This window comes from Ceratotherium simum, chromosome 14, assembly GCF_057802395.1.
Source record: "Ceratotherium simum simum isolate JZ-2026a chromosome 14, ASM5780239v1, whole genome shotgun sequence".
Taxonomy (NCBI): domain Eukaryota; kingdom Metazoa; phylum Chordata; class Mammalia; order Perissodactyla; family Rhinocerotidae; genus Ceratotherium; species Ceratotherium simum.
Window position 1 is genome coordinate 25319655 of NC_141913.1, and position 19367 is coordinate 25339021.

At 39.5% G+C, this 19367-nt stretch overlaps 1 protein-coding gene across 11 annotated transcripts in view; it reads left to right on the plus strand.

Annotated features, from left to right (window-relative positions):
* The window catches only part of DTNA (dystrobrevin alpha), a 353310-nt gene that overhangs the window by 217594 nt on the left and 116349 nt on the right, over positions 1-19367 (plus strand). For all 11 annotated transcript variants that reach the window (XM_087439129.1, XM_087439125.1, XM_087439119.1 and 8 more), the window contains one exon: positions 10343-10410. In XM_087439129.1, the coding sequence (XP_087295255.1) occupies positions 10343-10410 (68 nt within the window). The remainder of the gene's footprint in view (positions 1-10342; positions 10411-19367) is intronic.

The following is a 19367-nucleotide window of genomic DNA, read 5'->3' on the forward strand; positions in this document are numbered from 1 at the left end:
AATCGCTCCTTCTACAGTCTAGAATTCTTGTGATTTACCCTTTAAAAATATTTCTTCTGGCACAAAAATATTTTCAGAGCCATATAGAAGAATTGATATGGAGGAAAGGGATTTTTTAAAAATTTAGTAAACATTCCCATTCGTGGACCGTATTTGGAATTGTGTTCTTCTTATGCTTTGTTATTGGTTCTGAATCCATAAATACATCCTGATGGTCATATCGACATCCTCCTGCCTGCCTGTCTTACCCTCTTCCACCATTTGCCCTCCCATCTCCCTTATCTCAAAAGACGGTTTCCACATGTGGCCTCTGGAGCGTATCATTCAAACCTGATCTCCCCAGAAGGCACCCAAGAGCCATTGTTATTTCTTTTTCCCAGTCAATCAAAATTGCCATCTCCTCACTGCATTTATCTCAGTCAGGTATTAAGAAGAAAGCAATGAAATTAATTACACTAAGGTGAACTTTCTGATTCTCCTAGGGAAATTTGCATTTTTAACGGAATAAAATTAATTTTTTTCCAGCCGGCTTTATTGAGGTATAATTGACAAATAAAATTGTAATATATTTAAAATGTATGGTGTGATGATTTGATACACCTATACATTGTGAAATGACTCCCGCAATCAAGTTACTTAACACATCCATCACTTCACATGGTTACCTTCTTTTTTAAACTACAGTCACCATGCTATACATTAGATTCTCAAAACTTATTCATCGTATAACTTTTTTTTCTTTTACCACTATACTCGCCTGGTCTTTCTCTCTCAAGCTAAGAACTGTCCATTTTTTTGATTTGAGTCATATTCCCTAGTACACATAGAAGTAAAGAAAGTGAATAAAGGAGCAGAGTTAAGGAAAGGAAAAAGAAAGGGCAAGAAAGGAAGGCTAGATCAGAGAAAGAAGAAATAAAATAAAAAGAGGAGAGGTGGAAGAAAATGAACAAGGGGAATGCAGAGGTTATGGGCACTTTGTGGCTTGCGGGTTTCATTCCTTAGTGAAATTGTGGCACTGCACGACCCGTTAACTCCATCCTGCCCAGCTCCCCTTGGCGTCCACTAATGCATATCTTCAGTTTTGCTTTAGCCCATTTCAGTGTGTATGTGGGCAATGTCCCACCACCACTACCCTTAGGCAGTAAAGAGCAGTTCCTTGAGTCTTATTTCATACAATTCTGTTTTGGTCTCTCTTAAGAAGCCCAGTCAGCTTTGTAGTCAGACATGTCTGGTTTTAAATCCTAAATTGGTCACCTAGGCAATTACTTAGTCTCTCTGAAGCTCAGTTTCCACATCAGTAAAATGGGAATAATAATACCAACATTATGGTTTTCTTATAAGAACATCATGAGAAAATTCCTGCATAGTGGTTGGGACATAGTAAGCCTTTTTGTAAAATGGTAATATTTTTAAATAGTGTTGTGACAATTATTCTTATTCATATTTATTATTGCTATTTATTTTCCCAGAAAAAGTCTGATTTTCTTGTCCTATTGCAGAAAACATTATGCCTTCCTGCCTCTCCCTTTCCCGTCTCTCCAAACTCAGCACTCCCCGATCTTAAAAAGTAAAAAACAAAATTTTAAAGCATGCAAGCCTCCCTGGCCTACATCCCGATGCTCAATGCTCTGTCCTACACTTTTATTCTCACTCTCCTTTTCCCAGTTCTCCTCAGGGAAGTCACACTCCTGGAAGTCTGGATAACAATTAGCCCGTGGTCAGAAGCAGCCCCAGTTTTTTTTTCTCAGCTCACTAGAGTTGGTCAAGGGAGGACCTATTTCTTTCTACTACGCTTTTTAAGATTTTCCAAAACGGAAGATGAGCTAGAATCGTTTCAAGTGCCAGGAGTCACAACAGTAATGTCCTAAAGCTCTGTGGATTTCCCAGGGGCGAGTTTCTGCCTGACACATGAGTGCTGAGTTAGTATATCCAGGCACTCTGGTTTCCACCACGTGAGGAGCCCATACTGCCTTCTCCCCATGTTCACTGCTCCACTTTGACACCTTTCCTGTTTCCCTGGCCTTAGGAGGCCACCACGAGCCTTCTTGCCCTCTCCCCTGTAGATGCGTCCATTAGGACTGGCTACTTCCTTTCACTAATAGTTGGTGCTCCCTATGAAATAAAACTACGTTTGATTTTTACCAAATCCTGGCCTTCGTCCCCTAAAGCAGCCCATGTAAGCAACTATAATTCCTTTATTTGTGGATTTGTATACATGAACATTTTGGTAGGGTGAGAGTACATATCTTTTATCAAATCATTAGAACGGTCTAACCCTTAAAAGAAATTATAGACTGGACAGCATTGCACTGATTGGTCAGCTAATACATTCTGTCAAGTTGTAGGATCCCAAAAAGGAAACCCCAACTCCAGTCTCGGGAAGGCGCGGACCCACAGACACAGAAGACCGAGCTTGATGCAAACGCAAGAGGTTTATTAAGCGGAGCTCCGGGTCGACACGTATCTCTCGCAGGAGACAGAGGAGTCGACCCCGGACCTTAAAGGGCAAATTCTTATATAGGGTTTGGGAGCACAAAGCGGGAAAAGGTTGGCGCAGTCTTACATGATTGGCTAATTTAAAACATTTAACAGTTACATTTTATGGCACGAAGCGATTATCAGGTTACACACATACGTCCCCATCTGGACCCCCTCCACCCCGACCCTCCCAAACTTATCCCTCTGGAGCACTCTCTCGTTCTCAATTTTCCCCGAACAGTTTAGGGCGAGTCTTTCATGAATAGAGTCAGTCAGGATCGATAAACGTTCCCCCTTATACCAGGAATCCTTAGGGTGTGGAGGTGCCTGTCTCTAAGGTAGTAACTTTTTTTAATTTTTAATATAATTTTACTTCCTTCAAAGTCACAGCCTCTTTATTGAGAAGCTAACTTTAACTCAGTCACATGAACAAAATTTGGAATTACAATCTTTAAAGTTTTCCAAAATATTTTACTTTCATAAATGTTTATGTATATGTACAGTATAATCCTACTATTATGAGATAAGTGGGGCTCAAAAATTCAGTTTGCAAAATTTGGGGTTGTCTTATTGCAAGGTTAATGAAAAATCATCAGTCTTCTAATTATGGGGGGGAGGGAAATTTTCATTTATTTGTTTTCATTTTTTAGATATGTAGGAAAAAGAAACAGACCTATGTTTATGAACGGTGACATCTTACACTGAATCAAGAAAGTTCCAGATGATTGGAAAGTAGTCGTTTCCTAATACCTGCCCCCCAGAAGTTATGAATTTAGCGGTCCCAGCAGGGATACAAGGAAACCTCTCTCTCCGGTGTTAGTGTCAGCCATAGTTTCACCATAACCAACTGGGCCTATACATGTAATATTATTGCTCTTGAGAAATACAGATGAACCCGCTCACACACACACAACCATTATCCCAAAGGTACCTCATGTTGGATAAAACCAATATTGGTTCTCTGCAATATCTTAGGTCCTAGTGCAGGGCCAGAGGCAGCAGTACAGACGACTCCCTCCTTATGTTATCTTCCCTAGGGACCTTTGGGGTCCTTTTGATCAAGCTCCTCAGCAGAGCTCTGCAGTCCTTCAGAGACATTGTAATAACTTCAAACCTCACATGACAGAGGCCGAATTTTGATCATCTTCCTTCCAAAAGTTTCCTTTTCTCCCAGGCCAAGTTGCTCCCAGCCTTGCTTTGCAATCTTTAAGCCTTTACCAAGAGGAAGGGGGAGGTGAGGGTGATACCAGCTGCTATTGAGCTGGAGTCCTACCCTCATACCAAGCCAAATGAAACCAAACAAAACCACATGTCCTTAAACATCATGTACACTCTTACCCCAGAACAGCAGGTTCCTTCCTGACTTGAAAGTATCGCTGAGAGTAGTTCTTTCCAGAATGCAAATAGTTTTCTCACTTTTTAATGGCATTTCCTATTTCTTAAAGTCTGCCTCATTAGGTACCCATATCAATGTATGTACATGTTTATGTATACTTACATTCCCCAAAGAATTAATTATCTTCTCCCTTGGCTCAAAGTACATTTTAAAATGGGTCTTACAAGCTAGAGAAACATATTACAAAGCAGCATAAGAATGCCAACCTAATGTTGTGCAAATAAGTTCATGGTCTAATTCAACTAGCGTCTTATTTCTAGCTCAAACCTGCCCATATTTCAGCGGCATCTATGGTGCCTTTATTTTTATTTTTTTGTGTGTGAGGAAGATCGGCCCTCAGCTAACATCTGCCAATCCTCCTCTTTTTGCTGAGGAAGACTGGCTCTGGGCTAACACCTGTGCCCATCTTCCTCTACTTTACGTGGGACACCGCCACAGCATGGCTTGACAGGCGGTGCGTCAGTGCGCGCCAGGGATCGAACCTGGGCCACCAGCAGAGGAGCGCGCGCACTTAACCGCTACGCCACCGGGCCGCCCCACCTATGGTGCCTTTAAAAAGCACAAATGCTCCACTCCAACCCCAGATTCAGGAGATCCTGGTATTTGCATTTTGGTAAGGTCTCCAGGCTAGTGTGATGAGCAGCACAGCTGCAGACTGCTATGGTGGATACTTGCGAGGGAAGACCAAATCCCTGATAACACATCCAGCTGGTCATTACGCTAAACTAGTGAACTCACACCCCTCCCCCACAAAAACAAGAACCAAGTTCCAAGAGCAGAAGATAACGTTCCAAGTAAAAGACAAAGTCAGAAACCTATTATAGCCATTTATTTTAGTAACAGCATTTTCGTGCTTTCAGGGCCTCATCTAGGTAAAGGACTAGGAGGTAAAAGCAAGTGCAATTATACTTTGCCTCAAGAAAGAGATCTGAATCCTTTTTTATGATATTGCCAAAGGTTAGGACCAGAATGTAAATCTGAGAAAGTCATATCAGAGGCCTCTTTCATTAACAGAAATGGAAACAGGCATTTATACGCCACCAATAAATCAATTAAAGGAGGAAAGGAGCTTGAATGGCCTTCATTGCAGTTATTAACTCCGGGGATTGAAGCAGTTGGTGACTGCTGAACCCAGCATCTTCTTGTCATCCACCTGGAGCAAAATGGAGGAACATAAAGCATGGGAAGAGTCTCACCATACTAAACACAAAGTCTGCACGTCCTAAGTGTTTGTTAAAATGGAGCAGAAGCAAAGCAGAGCCAGACGTCTCTAAAAACATTGTCGGCTTTTGTGGATTTAAAATGTCAGAGTGTGAATCAGTGTGTGAGTTGGTGTGTTGGTCTGTATCTGGGTTTACATAAATCTGGATGCTGGGAATTATTTTAATCTCCATGATTATTTCCAGGATAACAATGTTTTAAAATAGGAGGATTCCATTAAGAAGTAACACACAAAGGAATTTCCCAGTGAAATTTGAGAGAGCTGTGTGGACCCTTCCTCTCCGTTCTCCTTTTGACCTGTTAATCACCAAGTTCTATTAACTCCTTTTCAGCTTACCAATTTCAGAAAATCTTAGTTTGTATTGTACAGAGGCAGCTGGAATAAGATTCCTGGGAATTAAAACCCATTCTAGCCTATGAATTGAAAAAGTAAAAGCAAAAAAAAAGAAAAAACAGAAACATGGACTCAATTTCCTGCCCTGCCAGAAAATACTTGATGTTTTTGGGCAGCCACTTTACCTGCCTGAGTCTCAAGTACTTCAGCTATAATTTGTGGTTATCTCCTGGACCTCCTCACAGGGTTATAGGGAAAAAAAGCATTTTATAATCTTCAGAAAATTATACAAATGTAAGACACCTTTAATTTAAGCTTCTACTTTAAAAACTTCTATGTCATGTGTAATAGAAATGCGTGTTTATTATGGATGATGTTGGATTAAAGATGTGTCATGAAGGAAGTAACTCGAGGATGTGATATTTCAATGTGAACTTACTCTCACTATGTCAAAATACGATTCACATTTCTTCTAACACTCTGTGCCCTACCTTTGGATTTATTCTTTATTTCTTGCTGGTTCCCAAACTGTTCTACTCTGTTATTTCATGCCTCTCCCACGTATAGGGGCAAAGAATTAAAGCCTCCCTCTCCAGTTTTCAGCCTTCTTCTAATGAAGATGCTGGAAGAAGGGTGACTTGGTGAACTCACCTCCCACGAACTCATTATTGCCATGAAGGCGGCAGATTGTTTCTCAATATGTGTGAAGTGCTATGGGAGAGCGAAAGCTGAGGTCCTGTCCTCTGCCATTCTCCATGTGGCCTATAAATCACCAAGTCCTATTGAATGTGTCCTAAATCTCTCTCAAATCCATTCTTCAGCGTAAGACAAAATATTCTCACTCCTAAATCCCAGATGTATCCAGTGAACTGGACTCTTCCCTTAATCATGTGCTCCCATTCCCTACCCTCCTGCGTACTGAATCTTTCCTCCATTCAACATGCTGGAGTAATCTTGCCAAAACCTAAATCTGTATACATCAGTTCCCTACTTAAATCTTGGGTGGCAGCCAATCTCCTATAGGAAAGCCCTGTACTGTCTAGACATGACAAATAAGGCTTTCTAGATCTGATGCCTGTTCACTTCTCCAGAGTCTCACTCACACTTGTACTCAGCAATACTGAACTGTTCCCAGTTCCCAAATGCACTGTATGCCCTTTTTAAAGCTCCATGCTTTTTTCGTGATTCCCTCTAACTATAATTGCCCTTCCTCCACTCATTTCTATCTGGAAAATTCTTATTCATCCTTTAAAATTCTATTCCAGAGTCACCCTTTTTTTGATGCCTCTTTCAGATCTTCCCAGAAATAAACTACAATATCTAGTAGTACAGACTTTCATCATTGTACATATTTCACCAAATTATAATACTTTGTTAGAATAGTTTGTTTCCCCTTCTAGACTGTGAACTTCTTAAGGACAAAGATCATGTCTTATTCATCTTTGGATATCTAGAAACTAGCAGAGTGTCTAACAAATTACAGCTACTTTATAAATATTTCTTAAGGAAATGAATGGAGGGATTCTCATAGAAATTCTCATAGAATTTCTCTGAGCTCTAGAAAAAGAAATGTCCTATGGGGCTCATCACCTATATATCACTGTTAGTTCTTTGTGCTTTTTTGACTTTTTTGTAATCTTTTATGTAATATAAATTCTAAGGTTGTAAGCATCTCATCTACATGAAGGAGCAACAGAAACTGACCAAATTAGGCCAGTTGGTGAACCATGTACCTTGTGACACTAATATTATCACAGATGGGTTATTTTCCCCTTCATCTCCTCCATGTGACTTTGAGTAGCTGTTGTTAGACTGAAATTTATGAAACGCAGAGCTTCTTGACCATTTCAGAAGCAAAATTGCTCTCTGTAAAAAGCACTCCCTCCTTCCCCTAGTGAAAGTTTTGCTCTTCTCTCTCTCTAAAGCGGTGAGGATGTAATCAGGCATGATATATCTCAAGTCCCACTGATCAAAGTTAAATTGGAAACGAAGGAGCCCATAGTGGTGCTCCTTGCTTATTTGATTCATGAGCTTCCTTTGTCCATGGGTCCCTCTATCAGTGTAACCTATAAACTAGCATGCCCCCCTTTTTACTATTATGACTGTGATCAATGGGTAATAAATGAGTTTTCTCAATTTTATCTAACAGTGCTGCTTCCCAGGAAACTCTGGGGGTAAAATGAAAAGTATGTAATTTTTCCTTTTATATTTATAATTATATTCCATGCTTTCTATTAGTGCACACTATTGAGTTTTTCCTTCTTTTCCTCATAAGGTACACATTTTACTTAGAAGTGAAAATTAATACCTATTGTGTAACCAATGATGGTTCTTTTATGAGTTAATTAACCCAAAACACTGATGAATAGACCAAAAGGTGACATCAGTCTAGTTTGCATCTATTTCAACTTCTGTTTCACAAGACAAGATAGTGCTCTAAAATGTACGGTCCTAGATTATAACAGATATAAATTAGCCATTATCATTTCAAATAATTAATTTCTGAAACCAGTACAATTTGAGTTTCACCCTTCACTGAGTCAGTTTTTAGAAATATAACTGAAAGTTGATTTCATGGAAAGCAAACTTAGCTCTTACTTTTTTTCCTCTCATCTTTTTTTTCTGTTTCATTCATTTGTTCAATAAATAGTAACTGGACATAGCATTTGTTGATTGGATTCTGCTGGGCACTGTGAAGAATTTAAAATTTTTGAAGTTACTGCCCTCAAAAACCCTGCAGAGAGAGACACAAAAAGTTAACTAGGAAGAGACGTCACAAACAGCACCAAATGAGTAGTACAGGCAGGAAGCGCTGTGAGTTCAGAAGCCAGTCCTTACCTCCCTGACATTTTCAATCAGAGCTTTCCAGCCTGCCATCCTTTGTGATTTATTTTTAATGGTTCTTTTCATCTCATTCCAACACATAGACAGATGCAGGAACATATCACTGGTTCTATCCCCTATCTCTTTATTGCCTCCACTCTACTTCCAAGCTCTTGAAATAAAAATTGGAAGCTGCATCCAGACTATTTTGTGAATGTCAGATTATTATCTACCCACTTCCTTTAGAGTAAAGGAGATGGGGCTATGTGAATCAGGAGGGGCATGTTTTTCTCCAGATATCTATATATCAATCATATCTGCATATTTAAAATCTTATAAAAAGAAAGTATTTGACCATGTTCAACAGTGAATTGTTAGCAAATTGAGAAAGCTTTGTTAATAACTCTGCTCATTTCAATTATTATCTAGGCCTGACACTAGTTATATTATAACCCATTGTGAATGGGTACACACTCCTCTCAACTCCTCAATCCAAGGCTGTTCCATGCCCTTCTTTCCCTTCCTGGCAGTAGACAAATAATCCTTGACTCATAGAAGCAACTGGTGAGGTTGTTTTACCAGTTTGACATCACATTGGTTTTCACCAATTTTTTCTTTTGCCCTCGAGTGAGTCATTTGTACATAGCCCTATTACCTTTTGAGCAGTCTTCTGCAAGTAGTTCTGTTAAATTTACCCCCAGGTAATCAAACTCTCTTACATTCACCTTCCTTTTCACTTCTATGGCTATAATTACCTCATTATGTTTTCATTAATTTTATACAATTGTATTATCCCCCACCACTAGAGGGTAAGCACCTTGAGGGCAGGAACTGTGACTTGATCACTGTTGTGTACCCAGAGCTTAGTTTGGTTCCTGAAGTATAGGATTTGCACTCAATAAAGATTTTTAAGTGAATGCTCAACCTTGATAGAAAGGCATAGCGGGCTTTGCCTCTCTTCAAAGGAAAAGCTCCAAACCCAGCCAATCATAGAGAGTTTGGGAGAATTTCAGAGGAAGATACACCTTAACTGAGACCTGAAGGGTAATTGCAAGTTGGCTAGGCATAGGAAGAGGACAATTCAAACAAAAAAATAGCATGGACAAAGACCAATATTTGAGAAAGAGCAGGGTCCATTGAAAGGCAAAAAGATCAGCCATACCTTGTGTTACCATGCCTGAGAATCAAAACATAGTGGTAGACATTGTGTGTATATGTATATGTGTATATGAGAGAGGAAACTTTAGTTTTTAATAGTTTAATTAGATATAATAAAAAATCAACTCCATTAACTTATAAAACCCTAATATTTAGCCAAAAGCCCTCTATCGGGCTGGACAAACTTTCTCATTATTTTCTTTTCCCTCATGTCAAATTTTAATTTTTTTAATTTTTTTAATTCTCTTTTTTAACTCTTGACATTTTCATAGTGTTTTTTAAATAGTTCCACTGCAGACAACAGTATGGTTAAATAGAGATTTGAACCTAACCACCTTGCATGAAACTATTATGTATAGAAAAACTATTTCAGGTTCCAAACACTAAACTTAGAAATGAACATTTAGAAAATGACCTACTTCTAAATTGAGGTTTTGGGTGCGCAAGGGACAACTTGCAGCAGAATGTGGTGGAAGACGTACTGGCTTGGAGTCCAAACATCACACCATTCACTTTACAAAGTCCATGAGACTCTGAATCTCATCATTTGTTTGAACAAGATCCATAATATCTGCTCTATATTCTTCATAGTTATTCCCAAAATTGAAAGAGAAACTATATGTGCAATGAATCACCTAACAGATGGTAGACGGTTATATTCAGTTATGGCACAAGGTCACCTGCTATTGTAGTTATTTTTATGATAGAAAATAAAAATTTTATTCCCCCTCCAACTACAACAACATTATATATGGAAAAATATGTACAGCAATTTAAGGTAATGAAAGTAAAGCTATACTTTTTAAATACACAGTTTTAAATAGTTTGTCTCTATGTTTGTGGCATAACTACAGCAAGTATGTTTACATAGAAATGGCTGTTTGCCTCATTAACATGAGGATAATACACATTGTAACCATTTTGTCTCATAGAATGATTGAAGATAGTGGGAAAAGAGGAAATACCATGGCAGAAAGAAGACAGCTGTTTGCAGAGATGAGTAAGTATGGAACTTTCAAGGAATACGCTGCAGTTTCCCTTGAATACTCATGGAAAGGCTGGAAATAACCACTTGATCCTTATGGCACTTGTACTTTTTCTTAAAATCCTATATTGCTTACATAAAATGCACATTTGGGCATTTTTGCCTCCTATTAAGTAAGAGTTAAATTAGTCAGTGAATCATCATAATTTGTTACTAGACTGTGTATTTTATATGAAAGAAAAAGTTTCGTGGACCTAAAGGTATATATATCTATATATATATACACACAGGCAGTTGATAAACACTATTTAGTGTTGGTATTAACACAGTCCACTCAACTTTCAAGTCTGTGTTCATCTCCCTGCACTGTCACAGTGTCTGGCATATTGTAGGCACTAGATAAACTTTGTGAAATTAATCATTGATTGTCTTACCTGCAAAATGATATCATATGTTCATATGGGAAAGAGGAATCCCGCATGATTACCAGCCCAAACTGTAAGCTGTCATTTGGACTTCATGCAGGAGGGTAGAATCTGTCCTACAAACCAGTTTCTAAGAAGTGAAACGGAAAAGTTAAAAAGAGCTTGGAGGTGACCTGCTATACAAGGAAACCAAGCCAAGACTATATTTACTGACTCCAGGGGAGAACCCATCAAATAATGGCTATTGCTTTATGTAAATGCATGGTTGCTGTACAAGTAATTGGTTGGTAGTGTCTCCCTTGTAGACCATTTTTCTTATTCATAAGGAAGAAGAACTTGACATTGGAGGGAGGAAACACATCTCAAATTAAATGTTATAAAGAAAAAAGTACGAATCTCTTATTGTCTTTTTATCTCTCTTTCCCTGCATAAGGAATGAGGATGAGCAGAAGTGAGTTGTAAGCCTTTTTCCCTGAGAGGGCAGTAGACAAAATTAGGTTTCTACTGAAGATTGGAATGGATTGGCAAGAATGAGGGTTAGAGCAGATAAAGGAAAGTCCCAGATAATAAGATTCATATTTTGCTTTATCATTTCCCAATAATCTAGAGACACCAAGACAGTGTTAGAATTAACAAAGAGGAAAGAAAATCAAAATTGATGTGGGGAATCTCAATCATGCTCCTTGATTTTCCACTTTTAGAAACATGTCTAAAGTGTCTGCAAGAGTTTCGGCTGTGACCTTCCAATTTCCTAGGCCATGTTTGAGACTGTATCTTCACTTCTGGCATGGTGGCTCACCTGGAGTTGTGACTTTTGTTGATAAAAATCTAATACCAAGGAACCTAGTTACTGCCCACCTATCTAAACAAAATCTAAAGCAGCATAGTATCCTCCCATACCGTAGATTCTTAGACTGGAATGGGAAGAGCCATGTACATCATGGGCCAATGTCTTGTCAGAAAAAGAAAAAAATATTAATATTTAACCTAAAAAAGCAATAAAGTCTTGGGGGAAATCTTTGAATTTATCATTGTTACGTTAAAGACTGTATCAGCCAACGCACTATAAGAATTATAAAAGTGTACTTATTTAATGATTTTTTAAATACTTATCTGAGTTCAAGTACATTAACCCAGTTCCTTCTGCAGCTGATGCAGTGCCTGGCACAGACAAATACATATGTCACAAATGTCTTCTGAATTAAAGTTGTCCAACTCAAATAAAGATTGACATAAGTTTTATAGCCATAGAAACAGAACAGCTCTAAATTTTTCAAGTGAGAAAGACTTAGGAAAATTGTGCATTCGTTTCCCAAATTGTAACTTTATCTTGTCATAAAAACTTCTCAAGGATGTCATGTGCTTTCTTAAGTCATTTTATGAGTTCTCCTGATAAGTGATCAGAATAGTTAAGCAAGCCACACAAATATGTATCTTTCTTCCTTGGGTATGCTAAATAATAGACTCAGATGTTGGCCAAAAACAGATAAACACATCTGACCTTAACAACCCGTTAGTGAGCATCATGTTTAGATCAACACTAAGTAGGACTTGTCCACAGTAAGTGGGATTCCACCAGATAAAACAATTGGCTGGTTTCAAAGGGAGGGACTGATGTAGATAGGTAGACTGTCACACAAAAGAGAGAGGCAATCTCATTGAGAATGTGTTAAATAGTTGAAAAATATGTGGGTTACCCCAGCTCTATTAGCAGAACACCAAAGACAGACAAGGAAACTATTATCAGAGAAGACTGACATGGAGACTTGGAAAGTAAATTTTTCCAGGAATCTGTGATGTCTAGATGGGGAAGTAAAAAAGGAGGAGGAACATGTAAATCTGGTCAGCTTAGTATTGTCTAGAAATAATATTGGGGTTTTTTATTTATTTATTTATTTATTTATTTATTTATTTATTTATTTATTTATTTATTTATTATTTTTGTGTGTGTGTGAAGATTAGCCCTGAGCTATCTGTTGCAAATCCTCCTCTTTTTGCTGAGGAAGATTGGCCCTGGGCTAACATCCATGCCCATCTTCCTCTGTTTTATACGTGGGACGCCTGCCACAGCATGGCTTGATAAGTGGTGCGTAGGTCCGTGCCCAGGATCCAAACCCGCGTACGAACCCTGGGCCACCTAAGAGGTCAGAGTGCACAAACCACTGCTATGCCGCTGGGCCAGCCCCTATTTTTAAACAGCAAAAAAAAGTGCCAAAGACATACTTTGTTTTGGAAATTGCAAATGTCAAAGAAAAATTGCATGTGAACGAGTTAAGAAGGCAGGGAAGACTTTATTCGAGATTATCACAAGGTAGTCCAGACTATTGCAAGAAGGGAGAGAGATTGAACTCAGCTCTGCTGAAACAAAAGGCAGGAGGGTGTTTAAGCACTGAAGTAAACTAGTGCAAAAGTAGTGAAGGACATTAGTTGGGAAGTTGGTCAATATTGTTTGCAAATTGTCACAATTAGGAGGTGAGGCTCCTACCGTCCCATAGAGACTGGGAGATCTCCTTCAATGATTACATTTCAAAGGGATGGCTCCCAGGTCCTTGAGAAAGACATTCCTAGGTTGTAAACCTGGCAAGAGGCTGGAAGAAGATTTACATTTCAAAGGGGCGGACAAAGAATTTACAATGGAACGATTTCTAAAGTAAATGCTCTAAGAAAAGGGAGGTCAGAGACCTAGGGTTAGGAAGAAGCCTGTCTAAAGTTTAGTTAAACTGAGGGGAACATTAAGGCATCTTGGTCTTCCAAAGACCAAAGAACAGAGAACACAGAGAATAACAATTGATGAGAAGAACAATTGATAAGAAATTTTGGCAAATTCAGGTGATTGCAGCACATACGTGTTAAACATCTACTCTGAGCTCATAACCACAAGCAGCAGAAGCAGAAAGAAACAGCAAAGAAATGAAATTAAGGGTAGCATGGACTCACAAATAAGAAAAAGTAGACTTATATATATATAAAAAAATTAGGTGGCCGCTTACTCTGATTAAAGAAATTCTGGGCAATTGCCCTTAACCAAAAATTCTCCTCAGTTCAGTGCTCTGATTATCGGTTTATTTAGTACCTTGGATGAAAGCTGAAAAGACTCTAGTTAAATGTAAATGTCATCCTCACCTTTACCTTTTTGTTACTGCCCAACATGGAGCCTTCTGCTTGCTGCAAGACATGCCAATAGTCAAGAGGCAAGGTGGTAGGAGAAAAAGGACTTTTTTATTACAGCTTGCTAGCAAGAGGGAAGATGGCTAACTCATGTCCCAAAGAACCATCTTAAGGGGACACAAAATCTTACAGCAGTTATATAGGCCAGTGGGTTATTGGGGAGGGGGTTAGGAATGTTGACCTTCTGGTGTTACAGACTGGGAGTGCCACACGAGATCTTTCAGTTTTCACTGATGATGGCTATCAGCATAGCTTCTCTGTTTGGAGTCATCACATTCCTAAGGAACTCAAAAAAACAAAGTTATCATCTTATCGCAGCTGGGAGGTACATGCACAAGCAGGGGTTGTAAAATCGACAGAGCAGTTAGATCTCCTGGAGGGTGCGTATCCAGCTGGGTTAGTTTGTCAGAGGTCATTCAAAGTTACAATAGAGTTTTTCTTTTCTACAATATGGCTTCCCTTATGTAAACCTTGTCTTGAGCTGGTATCATTTTCAGCCATCAAATAAGTTTATCAGCTCAAATAAGTTTATCAGACTGGCCTTTAGCAGACTAAATTGTTTGTTCGTGGAATTAAACTCTCCTTCTCCTCTCTTTTTCTGCTCCCAGAGCACGTTTACTCTGACTTGTATGACACTTACTTGTGAACATGTCCAAGTCACTCACTATCGTGAACTCCTCCCTAGGGACAGACCCTGGACCTTCACCTTCAAATCCGCTCATGTTAGATACTGAATCAATGTTGGTTTATAAGCCTATGGGGCACAAGATAGGTAGGTATTAATGGGAGGAAAGGGCTTGAAAAACACTCTTTCAGAAGATGGAAGGCTGCCTAACAAGATGAGGAAGGTCCTGGGGAGAAAGCGGAGTGATACCACTGGCCTCCAAGTGGAGGAGGGACCTGAAAAAGGGAGGCAAATTTAGGTACTCAGTACGCACTGTTGAATTGTTTGAAGGCGGACAGTCCTCCTTCAGAATGTTGGCTATAGTCAGCATTTACATAGCTGGAATGGAACCTAGAGCGTGATTTCGCAAGGTACACTATGAATTTTAGGAAGACTGATTTTAGGTGTAACATGAATGATTCTGTTACCATAGGCCATGGTGGATACAGTGACTGTTCTCACTTGCTTCTTCATTTCTCATGCTCCTCAGCCTCTTTAAGATGTTAACACCATGGATCACCATCCTGGAAATTCTCTCCTATGTCACCACCCTAGTTTGCTCTCCTGCATTTTCTAACCACCCTACTTCTATTTTTCTGGTACCCTCCAGACGCCCTGAAGTCAGATTTGACCAAAGTTTTGTTCTTGACCACTTCTTTGCATATACAATTTGACTTTCTCTCAAGGCCTCACTGTTATTCTATGGCTCTCAAGTGTTCATGGAGTCCCCCAATACCAGCTCCCATATTCTCATTAACCCACTTATCCGGAAGAGTCAGCATATAAACTCAGTGTCCCTTCCAGCCTTGCCTCCTCACTGTCAAGGCTTCTACTGATGAAGCAGCTTGAGGTGGGCTCATCATTAGCTCCACTAATAGTGCCTATCACAAAAAAAAGCCAACGTCTCTGGCAAGGATGCAGCCTTCCAGTATTTCCAAAGCCGTGCAGTCCTTGAGCAACTACCAAATAGCTGGGCACTGTTCAGAAGTGGGGAAGGAGTTCCTGTTCCCAATTTTGTGCCTCGTGTTGTCACCTAGAATGTGGAATAGCCCTACTTGTGCACACAGTCTCCTCTTGGAAAAATATTCTCAGTCTTGGCCCAGTCAAGACACATTGCTACATTTCATATGTGTGTTAATAATTCCTGGAATGTATTACAGTTCTAGTCAGGAGTTTCATATCTATATATCTAACTGTCACTGGATGTCTCCACTTGGTCATCCCACAAGTAACTCAAACCATGTAAGCCCAAAACTGAACTCTTCATCTTCACCCACTTACAAACCTGTTCCTCCCTATTTGTACCTTGGCTCATTGAGGGATACCCCATCCCACTGAGTTGTCTAAGACAGAAATTCTCTCCTTCTGTCTCTCTCTCTGTCTGTCTATCACATCTACACCCCACACCCACCCACCCACACATACACACACACACACACATACACACAAACACACACACACACATCCAGTCAATCATCAAGCATGGAAAAGAGTTCAGACACAGGGTCCATAGGCTTCATCTTTATCCTGTTAATATTTGTTGAGTGACTTTGAAAAATGAATGAGATATTTAAGAATCTGAATGATTATGTAAAAGGTTTTATAATGAGTCATCAAAATATGGAAGGCAAAGCACACATGAATTGTGTGAAACCATTGCGTTTAATGAAGCTAAAGCCAAAAATTAGGTAAGACTAGGGGCTGGCCCTGTGGCGCCAGCAGTTAAGTGCGCACGCTCAGCTGCGGCGGCCCGGGATTCGCTGGTTTGGATCCCGGCGGAGCACTGACACACCACTTGGCAAGCCATGCTGTGGCAGCGTCCCATATAAAGTGGAGGAAGATGGGGATGGCTGTTATCTCAGGGCCAGTCTTCCTCAGCAAAAAAAAAAAAAAGAGGAGGATTGGCAGATGTTAGCACAGGGCTGATCTTCCTCACACACAAAAAAAATTGGGTAAGACTGGTTGGCTTGTTGGTTGGTTGGTTGGATGGATAGGTGGATGTGAAGTGGGGCCGCTGAGTCGCAAGTCAAAAAAGAATTTTCAGACACCAGCCGCTCGTTCATTCCTGCACCTTTATTTTGTTTTCAGCATGGGGACAGGACCCATGGGCAGTAAAGAGCTGCTGCCTGGAAATGTCTGTCCGGGGCCATGATATACGATTTTTAGCTATTTTACTATTCTATAGAAATGTCAAAAGAGAAAGTATTAGGTGGTCTGGTTAGCCTCAAAGATTAAGGCATGGGGGCGCATGAATGAGATGTGTCCTTGCATTCCAAGGTAAAGTTTGCCTCAAGGAACATGTAGGCAGGAGATTAAAGTCATTGATTACCTCTTGAGGTAAATTCCTTCGCTCCCAGCCAGAGGCGATTGAGTAAGTAGGGGCATGTAAGACTGAGTGGCTAGCAGTCAGATGAATGGAAGGAAAGAAAAAAGGTAGGAGGAAGAAAGAAAGGGAGGGAGGAAGAGAGTAAGGAAAAGAGAGACAGAGGGAGTAAGGGAGGAAAAAAAAATCTGGAAAAGAAGGGCTAAAAAAAGGAAAAACGAGATTTGCAGGTGATAACAGTGTGATCAATCAGAATTTCTTAACTGCCTCTTTGCTTTCGTCTTCATCACTTTCTTCCAACTACAACATGAGTATGAGAGGTTTGAGGAGATGGATGGTGCAAGAGCATCAAGTTGCCTTAAATGAATTAGCGTTCAATTTTTGTTATAAGTTTTAAATATATACAGAAGTAGAGAAAATAGTATTCATTTCTACCCTTAATTATTACCCTCAACCCCCACTGTGTTATTATGAAACAAATCTAAGATACTATTTAAATGAGTTGAATCTCCAAGTTTTAAAGAATTATATCTCAGTGATATAATAATAATCAATACAACACTATCCACGATTTTGAGAAATAAGGAAGAAAACATTGCAAAAAAAATTATGGGAAAATGCTGTACTCCTTTTTTATTAAAAAGGAAGAATATGGATTCTTGAGAGTCTAGGGTATGAACTTGATGTAGGTTTCATGATAAAATGGATTTTTTTTCAGATCATGGTCAGAATATAGTGGTAATCCTAGATATTTCAACATGCTAAGAACAAGGATTGCTCTAACTGATTTCATTTCCTTATTCATTTGTTTAAATTCCATCTTTTTCATAAAGGAATTGTCAGCTAATTTCCCTTTTTAATAAGGCTACTAGACTGCTAGCTCAGGAAAATACCATGGGATAAAAATGAACCTTAATTTCAGCAAGATACAGACAAAGTTTCTTAGATTGTGCACGTGTTGGAGAAATATGGGCTGGATCACCATAGAATTCAGTAGATTTATAAGTGGTGGTGTGACCGTGTCTGGAGGAATAAGTAGTGGGTCAATCAACTTAGAAGATGGCCTCTAGTGGTATCCTGGAGGATTGTGTTAATGGCTCTGTTCAGGTCCTTGGTTTTAAGCAATGACTTGGACACAGAAGACCTGCAGCTACTCTCAAGGTAGGCAATGAATTTGTAGACTTTCAAGAAGAGACCACTCATGTAAAACTGAATTAAGTTCATGGTTTATTGGGGCAGAGACAAAGAAATTTATATTAAACCAGCTGGATAAACAGGGCAAGAGCCTACACAGCCTGTCTGGGCCCAGCTTTTTTTGGTCCCAGAACCCATTATGGATCCTGTGGTTGCCACTTACATTGTCTGTGCAAGATAGTGCTGTGCTGCTCTAGCTGAAAAGCTAAATTTCATTGCTTACCACATCCCTTTCAATATTCAGAGCTTACATCCTCAGCCAGGAAGACCTTGCACAAATAGGAAATATTGACAGACCTCCGGACCCCTTCCTGATTCTTAAACAAAACAGAGGGTCGGTTAAGTCCACATTGTGGTAGGACAGGAGAGAGCAGTCACTGTGCTCCCGTCCCTAGGCATCATCTCTATGTCCCTCTTTACTGCATCCCAGAGAGGTGCACCTTTGCCAAACTGCCCCTAGGACCTCTATGAGAGAAAGGTGCAGAGGAGCCAGGGTCTCTGTTCTCAGAGGATAAGGTCTTGCTGGAACTAAGAAATCTAATTGTGTGTGGCATTACAGACCTTTTGTACCTGGGGCTTAAATCATTATTCTTGAAGAACTTACACAAATAATCTATGTCCCTAATGTCTTCTTTTAAAGGATTATTTACAGATATTGAGACTCTCCGAACTCAGCATCAGTAAAACTACATCCTCATCCAGGAGAAAAGACAGATTTAGCATTCAGGTATTTCTGATAGTCTCTCTGTCTCTGGTTATCCTGTATCCTAGAGAGTTCATTTCCAACATGAGCCTCTCAGATTTACAGAGGACATGAAACTGGGAAGGCCCTTTGAAATGCCAGTGACAAAATCAAAATTTAAAAGAATATCAGAAAGATTAGAAGCATGAGCTAAAAATTAAAAGAAACTAACCAGATAAATATGAAATCCTACCTTTAGCCCCCAAGTAAGCATTTAGATAGAAAAGGTCTGACTTAATATAAGTACATATGAGTTTTTTAAAACCGGCTTTTTAATGAACTGCAAGCTTAATAAGAACCAGAAGAATGAGCCATTGATTTAGAAAAATTGCATTAGTAAGTCTCCTTATCAAAGGTAGTAATATTTGCTTTCTATCTATTCTATATAGGTGAGGCCTTAGCTGTGGCATGTGGGTTAGTTTTGTAAATCTCATTTCAAGGAGATATTAGCCAGTC